Source organism: Rhipicephalus microplus, chromosome 3 (genome assembly GCF_043290135.1).
Source record: "Rhipicephalus microplus isolate Deutch F79 chromosome 3, USDA_Rmic, whole genome shotgun sequence".
Taxonomy (NCBI): domain Eukaryota; kingdom Metazoa; phylum Arthropoda; class Arachnida; order Ixodida; family Ixodidae; genus Rhipicephalus; species Rhipicephalus microplus.
In genome coordinates this window covers 197310447-197323126 of record NC_134702.1, presented here as the reverse complement: position 1 = coordinate 197323126, position 12680 = coordinate 197310447, and the positions used below count along the sequence as shown (strand labels likewise).

General features: G+C 47.2%; 1 protein-coding gene across 1 annotated transcript in view; it reads right to left on the bottom strand.

Annotated features, from left to right (window-relative positions):
• Nucleotides 1-12680, bottom strand: part of LOC142803096 (putative glutamate receptor) — a 68445-nt gene that overhangs the window by 32752 nt on the left and 23013 nt on the right. The window contains exons 5-6 of the mRNA XM_075888201.1: nt 11773-11984; nt 4269-4388 (exon numbers count right to left, since the gene is read on the bottom strand). Coding sequence (XP_075744316.1) covers nt 4269-4388; nt 11773-11984 — 332 coding nt within the window. The remainder of the gene's footprint in view (nt 1-4268; nt 4389-11772; nt 11985-12680) is intronic.

The following is a 12680-nucleotide window of genomic DNA, read 5'->3' as shown; positions in this document are numbered from 1 at the left end:
TGTCTGAGTCAAAGTAACCGACTAGTACCAACACCACCTAGATAAGTTCAGGCAGGCCTCTTCACTGCCACCGTGACGTCACGCACCTGGCCCGTCGACGCGCGCGCGCGCGAGCCGCTGCGGCGCGGACGCTTCCCGCGCGGCGGCCACTACAGATGAGTAAAACATTAATTTCTGCATTGCCGCGATATAGGCATAGAATATAAAATTTCTGAACGAACGTTATTTCACATCAAGATGAAATAGTGCTGTTCCGCTCCATCTTGGCGGACGTGACTGCTTCAGATTGCACTTAAAAGAAACGTACACAAGTCCCGGGCACCTGGCAAAATATTTATTACAATGTGTGTACCATGTATCACAAGGAACATACGAACTTCCAGCTTTTAGCAGCCATATTGACATCTATGACTACATTGTGCAACACAAAAACCGAAACTGACAAGATTGAGCAAAAAAAAAAAAAACAAGGCGCTAGATTATTCGTTATAATGTTTCAAAATTTATCACAGTGAAAAACTTTTAGCATCTGGTACAGTCATATTCACAGCCATAATCACATTATGGGGCAAAGAGAAAAACACAACTGCTCTTAGAACGAAAGAAACTAGCTACTGGAGTATTTATTACAATGTATAAAGTGTATCACAAGGAACAAACATTTAGCATTTGGAACAGTCATATTCAAAGCCATATTCACATTGTGGGACAAAAAGAAAATACCAACCGGCCAGCTTAAAAAAAACTAGCCATTAGTAAAGCTTGCTTAATATTTTAGCGAAGGGGCCACTAGCAAAGTTTACTTTAGCGTTAGCAACTTTCTTTGCTTTGTACAGGCTTTTTCTTTCATGACACTGTCATTCCTGCAAGCGACATAATTTTTTAGAGGCGTGTTGACAGCTTGTTTTAGAATGTTCTTGAGTACGGTATCTGGATGGTGGCCACTTGCACACATGTCCAACTCCTCGCCATCGCTTAGTAGGAACTGCATGATGCTCAAGAGGACCAACCTTTGGTTGGCTTCTGCATGAAACCGCTGCTCCTGTTCCTTACTGACAAGGTGCTCTAATACTATCTTAGTGCCAAGAACAACATTAACAACAAAAGGCTGCGGAAACTTCAAGCCGCCTCTGCTCATGCTGTCAATGAGTACGTGCTCACTTTGCTGCAGTTCTCGGTCAGTGATCATGAGCTGTGACTGACAATCCTCACATGGCTGACGTTTAATTGCAGCATGCGCACAATAGCCTGCAATGTATGCCAACGCAGGCACGTCAGTTTGTGATGCCTTCAGGTCACTTTGGGTGAGTTTGATGGCATACTTTCCTATTAGCATCTCGGCATCAAGCTCCTGTTCCTTAGGTGCCAATGACAGCGGCATGTCTTCCAGCTTTAAAGTGTCCTGCAAGCGAATCTTTGTCTCCGCTTCGAATACTTCTGTGATTGACACATTGTAGTGAGATCCACACATTTGGCGGTACTTCCCGAACCTGGCCTCAAGGCAATCTGTTTGAAACTTCCCCAAAAGGACGTACCTAAAGCCCAGCTCATCAAGGCAATACCGTGACAGCTCAATCAATGAATACGTGCTTAGCCGGAGAGAAAAGTGGGTCTCCTTTGTCAAACCTCCAGCCGTGGTTCCCCTCCGGCTCCACCTGTCAAGCCAGGTAATGAACTGATCAAGGTACTGAACTTGCAAACAAGACATATCCTTCACAGGCTGCTGATAAACATCACGTAGTCTGTGCCCCTTTTCTGGAGTCTTAACATTTACAATGCTCCACCACCTGACAATCAAATCAATAAAGGTGGCCGTTTCCTGCAGTGCAGCCAAATGCAATTTCTGCGCTTCAAGTGACAAAGCTGATGACACAAAGCTGTTAAAAACTTTCAACACCAATTTCACATTCTGACGCTCTAGGTGGCTTGGATAAAGTGCTTTATAGCTCAGACCATAGGCAACCTTTGCAAGCTTGCTTTGTTCACTCTGGTACAGCTTCCTCAAAAAAGTAAACGAAGCTTTTTGGTCCTCACCACTTCCACAGTTTTCAAAAGGAGGATACAAAAACGACTTGTCATCATCCTTCTGATTGAGCCAATTGTTGCGTATACACTTGAGCAAGTGAACAGTGTCCACAACATGAAACAATGGCTGCTGCGGGTTGGCAGGCAGAGGAAAAACAATCCCTGGCTCATTTTGCTCGCAAAACAGAGACATCATTTTCCTGTTTGTGGCATTGTTGTCTGTTACGACCGCAACAACATGCAGACCAGCACTTTCAAGCCTCATGATTAGTGTCTTTAGAACATCATGCAGCTCCGTTGCTGTGATACGAGTTACCGGAAGGATATGAGGAACATCTTTATAAGATGAAAGCAAAGACTGTATCATGAACACATGCGCTGTCTTTGCTGGAACCGCACAATGCGCAGCAAACCCTGTTATCAGCCACCTTTATATTCAAAAAACTGTTGCAGGCGTATTTCATCAAGCATGACAGTCACATTTTTTTTCTTGAGGCTTCAGAATGGTTGCTCTGCGCTTAATGTACCTCAGAAAACCTTCTTCGCACTGCTCTTTCGATGGGCTCACATCATGTGCAGCACAAACTCGCTTGTTGGTAGTGTCATGCGGCAAGACAAGCTTGTTGCTGTGGCGAAAAAACTTGTAAGCATGTGGAGAAATTGTGTGCAATATACTGCTAAAAACTAAAAGCTCTGCAGAATACCGCACGCCATTACTCTTCTTTGTCAGCAGCTTGCACTGCTCTTTCAGGAAGATTAGTGCGTCAGCCCTCTCATCATCATGCAGCTCATCATCACAAATGTCATCCAGCAAGGATAAAACAAACCTAAGCACTCCTCCCACCTTGTCCTCCTGTTTACGGGCCTTCTTTTCACAATATCGCTCCACGCTGTCTAGAAGGTTGTCCAGCACATGGACATCACGGACTTCGTCAGGAATGCACACATCATCCGACACCAACGGAGCGCACTTAAAATACACGGAAACGGACAGATCCTCTGTAACCACCACAGATACAAGCATCTCCGGAACTTGCAACGCCGGTTCAATGTGGGCGACGATGAGGCACGTCTCGCAGGCTGTTGTACACCAAAACTTCTTATTTGGACGCTCGTTAACCCGAGAAATCAGTTCACCCAGATTACAAACTTTTTACTGTTTTTCTTCTTTTTCAAACGCTGCTTGGGACTCGTGTATGGCTTTCTGGAGTAGCTCATTTTCAGTCCGCTTCCTTTTCAGTTCAGGCTCTTCTCGCGACGTGCGCGAATCCGAGATATACGAAGGGCAGTCTGGAAAAATGGCTGGGAAGGCGTCTGTAGTCAGCCATGTCAACTTCATAGGAGCTTCAATGGTTCGTCCATCGCAGTCCGTATACGTTGACGTTGTGCGCAGGTGTACCGACTTGAAGTGACGCTCGCAAACCTGCGCGTGACCGGAACAAAAAAAAACACCAATTAGAATCTCCTGGGATAATTACGAGAAATCTCGTTAATTCTGAAGGGGTACGCTCGATGCAGCTTACCTTGGGGTCCTTCAACAGCCTCACGTCGACGTCGCTCCGTCGCACAGCCCGCTGCCATTCCGCTCTTCGCTTAGCGTCTCTCGGAAAAGAAAACAAGCGGACTTTCGGACCATTGTCATAGTTCCTTCGACAGTTGGGTACACAACACCACCCCATGTCTCAGGATACATTCGTCAACAAAATAAATTCAGCGGAAGCGGTAACTGCAACACGGAACAGCGCGCACGGCGTGGCCGCGTGGTCTCGTTCAACGACAGAGTGAAATAATTGTCACGGCTGCCGCCACCTGTCGGAGACTCGGACAACTTACGGCTCTGCCGCAAAGCTACGGGCTACCACGGCGCTCGCTCTCTCGAGAGAGGTCGCCCTCCTCCTTGCCTGTCAACATGCCCGGACACACCGAAACGCTGCTGGTACGGCGTGAGCTAGGTGGTGTTGGCGTGAGAGGCTCGGGCAAAGTTGAATGACGTCACACGAAGGCACGCCGGAGTGAAGAGGCCTGAACTCATTTAGGTGGTGTTGCTAGTACTCTGGGCTTGAGCTTGTAGCTGTTTTGTATTGTTTTGTCATAATTAGAATTTATATGAGGCTATCGTTACCGCGATGTGGTGTCTGATATATTTTACTACTATAGCAATGCAGACTAATTCCGAATAGATGGGCAAGCGACGCCATTAAGGTGCTTTGACCCTAATATACACCTCTATTTAGTGGCCCTACCTGTCGGCCATCCAGTACAGCTTCATAAGTCTCTCGCAGGAAAACTTTATTGAAAGATAGCTGGCTTTTGTGTTGCTGCACACGACGCCAAAGCTCTTGGTCGTCTGGATTGGCCGAAGTCTGCAAAGTGAAAAATGAGACATCTCATACAATAAGCATGTGGGGCCTTAATTGTCCTATGCACATATAGTATACTTTGTCTCTCAGAGGGCGAATGTGTCATTTATTATGAAAAAGAGTTTTAGCAAATGTACAAGAAGAAATTATTTCAAGGAGTTTCCAAGGTTACCCGAATATGCCTCCTCACTTTATAGTTACACTAAAGAGCAAAGCATTTTTTGTATTAGGAAATTACTCTTTTGCAATAACAAATCACCAGGCCTGCTGCGAAAATATGCTTAGTAAGCGAGAAAATGACCTAAAGATGATGTGAGTTGCCACGCTAATTTGAAGTCTCCACACTATTCGCCATGTCGTCATAAGTTTGACGGGGCATAGGGCCCCACGTAAATGTAAATTGGTGAAAATGAAGTACGTTGTCCTTTGAGAGGAGCTCTGGCTTAACCTATACAAGGTTTGGAGAAATCATGTTTAGCCAGTGGTGAATAAAATGCGATAATCACACTTTAAAATCTATGAAGTCACGTGCGGAGTTTACTGCGTCAAGTTTCGGACTCTTTCAGTCCTGAATTGTCATTTTTTTCTTCACATTTACATTACAATTACTTCTAATACCAACCCCTATACTTTCTCTGGCAAGTGTCTGTGTGACGTAGCCTATTGACGCTGGACGTCAAAACAACTCGACCAAGTCTAAACGTGAATCGTCAAGGAGCAGCAGGCGTTAAGAAGCCGAAACCCGGGCAAGCGCGAGCTCGAGTCTGGTGCTGCTATTGACGCTGGTGCTTGCTTGATTGCTCGTGTCTTTCGTCATCTTCTTTACTTCACTACGTTTGCTCCCTGAAAATAGAGGAGCCATTCTGGCGACTTAAGGTATTGGTAGTATAGCCGGGCCATTATAGCGCTTGATGCGAGAGACGTGGACGAATTCTTGGCCGCGACGACTCCAGTCGTCAAGTGGTGTCAAGGTCTCAACCTCGTAATAGACGTAAGAAGTCAGAGCACAAATGCGGTATGTGCCATGATAGTGGGCCAATGACTTTGAAGACAGGCCAGGGGTATTCGGTTGGAGCCAGAGCCAAATTTGCGCACCCATTTAGAAAGTAGCATGAGGTCGGTCGTCGTCACGCTTATACTTCTGGTGAACTTGATCCTCGCTCGTAAAGGAACAAGGCAAATGTCGAAAATCTTCTGCGTACCTGGCAATGTCGGAAATCGCACTGTACTCGCAGGCGTCGGGTGTGTAAGGAAGCATGGTGTCTAGTATGCATGCTGGCTTGAGTTCGTAAAAAAGAAAAAAACGGTGGGAATCCCGTAATCGCTTGCTTTGGAGCGCTGTTCGCATATGTGACGAAAGGAAGGACGGCGTCCTAGTTTGCCTGGCCGGATGTGAGGTACAACATCAGCACATCATCGAGAGTGTGGTTAAATCATTCTGTTAGGTCATTAGCTTGCGGATGACATGCGGTCGTCTGCGGTGGACGATGTTACACTGAATGAGCAATGCTTCGACGGCTTCGGATAGAAAAGCACGTCCTCTATGACTCAGAAGTTCGCAGGGTGTGCCGTGGCGCAGGACAAAGATGCGTGGGATGGAAAACGCAACTTCTCTTGCTGTTGCTGTTGGCAATGCTGCTGTTTCTGCATAACGCGTAAGGTGGTCTACGCGGACGATGATCCATCTAATACCAGAAGTGGTCAAGAGAAGCGGCCCGTACAAATAAATACCGAGGCGCTCCGATGGACACGCCCGCACACGGGAGAGGTTGAAGCTTACCGGTGGCTCATTGCGAGAGAGCATTTCGTCGCTGACAGGCAGTACAAACGTGGATATACTTGCACACAAATGGGTATATTCCACACGAATATTAGCTCTGACGCAAGTGGATGTAGGTATTGAGAACGCCAGTGTGAGCGCTCAGCAGATCGGCGTGGCAAGCAGCACGCATTTTTACGCGCATGTGGCGAGGTATCACAAGCCACCACCTGCGGCCATCAGATGCATAATTTCGCCGATAGAGGAGACCATCTCTAGTGGCGAAATATGTTGCTTGAGAACCTAAAGCTCTGGAAGCCGGGTAAGTTCATGAATCTGCCAGAACCTTGAGCAGGTTACAAACCCACGTATCTTTGCATTGCTCCACTGAAGTGTTGGTAACGCCGACGGGCGCGAAGGAAACGGACGGTGAAGAGATATCGGATGCTAAAGTTTAAACGGGAAAGAGCGTCCACGTAAGAGTGTTTGTGACTTGATCGGTACACAACACGAATGCCACACTCTTGCAGCGGAGCGCCCAGCGACCGAGTGGTCCCGACGAGTCTTTCATCGACGAAAGCCAACACAGAGTCTGGTGATCTGTGATGACGTCGAAAGAGCAGCTATAAAGATACAGACAGAACTTAGCCAAAGCCCAAACTCTGGTAAGGCATTCTTTTCCTGTGACAGAATAATTGCACTCGGCTTTCTTCAGAGTTTGACTCTTGGAAGCGACGACATATTCTTGGTATCCCGGCCTTTTTTGAGCCAACAAACACGCCACCAAGGCCACCCCGCTGGCATCAGTACAAATTTTCGTGGGCGCATCCGGTTCAAAGTGTCCGAGTATCAGAGGCATTCTTAGTAAATGCTGAAGCGTCTCGAAAGATGTCTCGCACTTTCGTGACCAAGCTGACATAACGCTGGAGGCGGCAAGGGGGTTGGTAAGAGGGGCGATGATGGAAGGAAAGTTGCGCACGAATCGGCAAAAGTAGGAACACAGCCGTATAGCACTTCGAAGCGTCTTTATGCAAGTAGGCTCGGGGAATTGGGCAACACTATGGAGCCCTTGGTTTCTACAGAACTGGGTTCTACAGAACGCTCTCTTTGATAACGACGTGACCCAGTATTGTCGACTGGCACCCCGCAAAATGCGACTTATTCATGTTTTGTTGGAAACCAGCTAAGATGAGGCACGTCAGAATCTCCCGAAGGCAGAGGTGAGTTGAAAAACCACTCGAAAACATTACGATGTTGTACAGGTAGCAAATGCAGCTGTTCCATTTGTAGCTGCGAAGGACGTTATCCATCACCCGTTCAAATGTAGCGGGGGCGTTGTACAATCCGAACGGCATGACGTTGGACTTGTAGAGTACATCAGCCATGACGAAAGCGGTCTTAGACGATCAGTGTCAGCCATAGGTTCTTAATACCCTGAGCGTAAATCTTCGGCGAGAAATATTCTATTCCTTGCAAGCAGTCAAGAGCATCAGCAATGCGCAGAAAGGGTTACCTATCTTTCCGGGTTATCTTATTGAGGCGGTGATAGGCCACACAGAATCCCATTTTTCCATCCTTCTTGCACACATTCATGACGAGAAAGGACCAGGGGCTCTGGGACAGCTGAATCTTTTCGCGTTGAAGCATGTAGTCTACTTGTTTGTTAGTAATCTTGCCCTCCATCGCGGATACTAGATAGCGTCTCAGGAGTAATGGAGCATGGGAACCGGTGTCAACGTGGTGAGTAACGCTCTTTATAGGGCCCAAGATTGGCCAGGTGCACTCGAAAGATGAGCGGCAGTTGTGCAGAAAAGCGAGATCTTCACTCCGATACGATGGCATTAAGTCGTCGGCAATCAAACGACAAAGCTTATCTAGGGCGGAAGACATCAGAACAGGTGGCATCATGGCGTTTAGCTGAAGGTAGGGTTCGTCCTTGACAATGTCCAGGGAACTCAAGAGGTCGGCGCCTTGTATAAGGCGGACAGATTCCCCTCGAAGCAACCTCCCAACCGACGTGAGTGAGTTGGCAACGAGCATCAACGACGCACCAGATTTAACTGAGAGTACTGGAAAAGGCATTCATAAGCCGCGGTGACGTAGGAAGACTTCCGATGAAGCAAAGAGTGCTGCCTCGCCCTGCGCAGTCGTACACACTAGGGTGACAAGGGTCTACGTGCAGGGAGGAGGATATCTGTGTGTTCAACGAGAAGTGTTTGAGCAGGTTAATCCTGTGAAGGAAATGTCTGCAAGGGCGTAAGAGCGACTTCTACACGAGAGAGCAGTCTATGATGGTGCTGTGGCTTCAGATGAAGTCCCATACGAGAATTATGTAGTGAGAGCAGGACAATAGAACGAAAAAGTCGATCATGGAGAGTGCGCTTTGAATGATAATCTGCACCATGCACACAGCTGACGGTGCATTACACTGGGAACTGGCAGTACGGAGCCTTAGTCCTGACAGTGACGTCGCCAGCTTCTTTAGCTTCTGGGACAATGTCTCAGAGATGACAAAAACTGCAGCTCTTATGTTAATAAGTGCTACAATGGCGGTTTCTTCGACATCGATGTGAATAAAAATTCGCGGCGAAACACAAGGAGGCCTTGGGCAGTCCGACTTGCCTGCAGCTCTTGCCTCCAGAGCTGCAGCAATCAGTTTGCCTTCTTTGTAGCGGAGTGGTGACGCACGAGGGCAGAGAGTATTGTAGAGGAGATCGGGATCGGGCACTTGAGAAGGAGGAGCGGTTATCCGAGATGCTAGTCGGTGGTGTGCTTCGCGGTGAGGGATCGGGCAGAGCCATTGTTTGAAAAAAGATATTAGGTAGTGGCGGCAGTGGCGAGCGAAGTGACCAGCGACACCACAGGTGAAACAGATGGGCCTGTTGTTCGGCGTTCGACACACATCTGGGCGGCGGAATAATGGAAACTTAGGCCGTTCGTTAGAGAAGTGGCAGGGAAGAATTCATGGTCGGTGGTGAGGTGGGGGTGGTAATTGCAGGGTGGGCCTAGGGTGAAGGCTGCTGACGTGGCCGAGAGGCGATCGCAGCGTAAGTAAGCGGTGCAGAGACGAGCTCAGAGACGGTGCCATAGAGTGGAGGCTACTAAGGTGGACCAGAGGTGATGGCAGCTTAAGTAAGTGGTGCAGATACGGTTGGTCGCTGGGGCATAGAAGATAGTGCCTCCGCGATTCGGTTGCGAATGACGTGCTGAATGGTCGGGGCCAAGGTCTGCACTGGTGCGTTTGTAAGAGGGAGACATAAAGGCTGACGCGCTACCTCCTCTTAAATGAAGTCCTTAATGGTGGATAGCAGTGGCAGCTGGTCGGCATGGCGAGCAGGAAGCCGCAAGCGGGATATTGTGTCGGGCGTGGTGAGGGCTTGACGTGCGATCGTGCGGTGTCGACGCAAGTCGTCGCAACTCTGACACAAGGACATCAGTACTTCAACAGCTGAGGGATTCCTTGCCGACAGCATCTGAAAGCGTCGTCCTCGATGCCCTTGAAGATGTGCTCAATTTTTCCCTTTCGGTCACGTCAGAGCACACACGGTTGCAGAGCTTTAGCACGTCTTCAATCTAGCCGGTGAAGTTTTCCCCGGGGCTGCGCCCATTGACGCAAGCACTGCTCTGACAGTTGTTTGAGAACCGATTACCAACCGAAGACGGGCGTCAAGGAAGTCTTGAAAACAGACCAATTTGCTCTAGTAGTTGTTTTAACACAATGCAGTCATGTCCGTAAGACAAAACTGGAGGTACCCAAGCCTCATTTGGCTGTCCCATTTATTAATGACACTGGTATGCTCCTGGTTCGATAGCCAGTCGGCCACATCCGAGACGCTGGAGCCGGTGAAGATGAACGGCTCTCGCTGGCGATACATTGCGCCACAGGTGACGTGGACGACTGAATGTCCAGGCTAGATAGGGGTCTTATTGGCCATGGTAGTAATGGAATCACGAAGCGAGGGGAGAATTCGAGAGTGAAGGTCCAGGGTGGTACAGAAATTTTATGTGCCTCCACTAAATGTGACGTGGTTTATTGACGTTGAACATCAAAGAAGCTCGACGAATGCTAAAAGTGAAGCTCGAAAAGGGTGGGCGTAAAGCAGCCAAAATCCAGGCATTCGTGAGCTCGAGTCTGGTGCTGCTATTGACGCTGGTGCTTGCTTGCTTGCTCGTGTTTTTGCTCGTCGCCTTTTCTTCACTACATCTGTTAGTTTTTCATACTTGTATCAAATAAGGACGAGGAACCCTTAATTTTACATGTTTCTTCATGATAGCGAAGGTTTTGTTCAGCCCGGTTTGATGCCTTCAGGTGGTATGCCAGGAAATATCGGTCAGCTGTCAGGTCGTAATAGTATCAAGTACTACGTGACGCCAAACAGGCCAGAAAGAGTGTTCTGTGCTCGCCGCAACGGCAACAGGCAGCGCTGACTGACGCTCCCACGGTTAAATGCGCACATATACCCTGTAGAGAACGAGAGGACCACCGCCACCGTAGCTCACAGGAAGAGCATCGGGCGCATTATTCGAAAGTAGCAAGTTTAGATCCTTCTGGTGGTAAGTTATCTTTTCGTCCAGTTTTTGCTCAAATTTATGCTACAACTACTTCTGATAACATCGAGTAAACTTCCTGGGTGTTACTGTGTGTTAACTGTCATGGTTTCTAAGAAAAGAAACGAGATTTTAGTATTACACTTCTAATTTTGATTTCGCGGTTCTTTTTTAGTAATAAAGCTATAATGGTGAAGTTAACAACATAGGAATGTTCAGAATGCAATTTCTTAATTTAGGTCAATGAGTTGCTTCCCTTTAAAACTTAATTAACAACTGTCTTTCCCTTTCGGTTCTGCGAAACTGGGTGCCAATCTGAGGTGGCCCTTCTTTACAATTATCGCCAGCTGCTTGGAGCACTTCATTTCATCTTTAGAAAGTGGCTTTACTTAAAACCAGAGAAATATTCAAGTGCAGTCGAGACACGAATTTATTACTCACTACTAACCTCTAGTTGCATTATTTTGGTTTGTTACGCTTTCTTCAGGCAGTAGGACGAAGTGACAATGCCTTCAATGATGCACATACCACAAGAGGAGATGATATAGCAGCCCCACTATACGAAGCGAAACATTTTGCCGCATTTTCTGGTTGAAAACATGTGTCATTCCGACAGGAAGAAAGGCTGGGTTGGCTGGTTATGAGCACTATACAACAATATTTCATAATAATATTGTTATTATTATATTGACATTGTTATTATTATTATTAGTAGCAGTAGTCATCACTGTAGTATTAGTAATATTAGGAGTTATAGTAGTATTATTAGTAGTTCTAGTATTATAATGGAAGACGTGCTGGAGAAGCATCTTACGTTTTGGTCACCTGCACCATTATTCTGCAACTTGGAGTAAATAATCACTTTTTTTAGTTTAAAAATGCAACGACGTCGTGAAAACATATACACTAACATTGGCTTGTAGATTCGCTATAAAATTCCGAGTTTCAGTACACCACCATGCGACCTGATGCGTAAGGATTCAATGTAGCTTGCTCTACTAAGGCATGGCTCAGACGATTGCCAGCCCTGTTTAACACGTCTACTGTACGTTACTATGAGAGACGCACACGCCTGCTTACCTTGAAAAAGACGTCGAAAGCCATGCCGTCGATAATGGTGGGGACAATACGTCGGTGCTTGATGATATCGGCAACACTTTCTAGACGGGGAACTTCAGTCTTTATGGCCATGCTGGCCTGCATGTGACTTGTGAATGAAGTGGTCGCGAAGACGACGGCTAACCACCACACACCGATGAGCACGCGGGTGTTCTTCGGGCAGCGCGAAGGGCCTGTATGTACGCATGCACCGCACTTGTCAAATATAAGGGGCAATAGAACACAGTGCCCATTGCCTTTCGAAGTGCATTACTTACCTTTGAAAGCATTTTTTTTCAGCTGCTACTAAGACCCCTGCTACCATTTAGCTATTATAAGTAAGACACGTTGCTTGTCGTCTTCTCAGAAGCGTTGAAAATTGTGGTATGAAGCTCGAGTGACTTTTGCGCCTATCGTATCCGGTGTTCTCACGTAATATTTCGTAATATTACGTAAACAGTGCTCTTCACAGCACTTTTTTAAGCATTACTTTCAAGTACAAATTATGAGTAATTTTTAGAGACCCTTTAGAACATTTTTGCTTGAAAGAGATGACAACATTAGGTATCTTTATCCAGAGCTTCCCTGGAACAGTTGATGGTGGGTTGGTCAATGACATTCCTTCGTATTTTTTATCTCAGATCAGTACTGATACCCAAGCTGGGTAAGGCGCCAGCATCGAGAACCTCAGGCCAATCTCACTGACGGCATGCGTCCGGAAGGTGGCAGATAACGTCATTCTCAACCGCCTGACTGAGCAACTCGAGTCTAGCGAATGCTACAAGCACAATAAGATTGAATTTTGCTCGGGGCTCTTCACTGAGGACGCCATGAAGCTGATGAAGCATCAGGTCACTGAGTCCGGCTCCACAGACACTTAGGTGATTCTC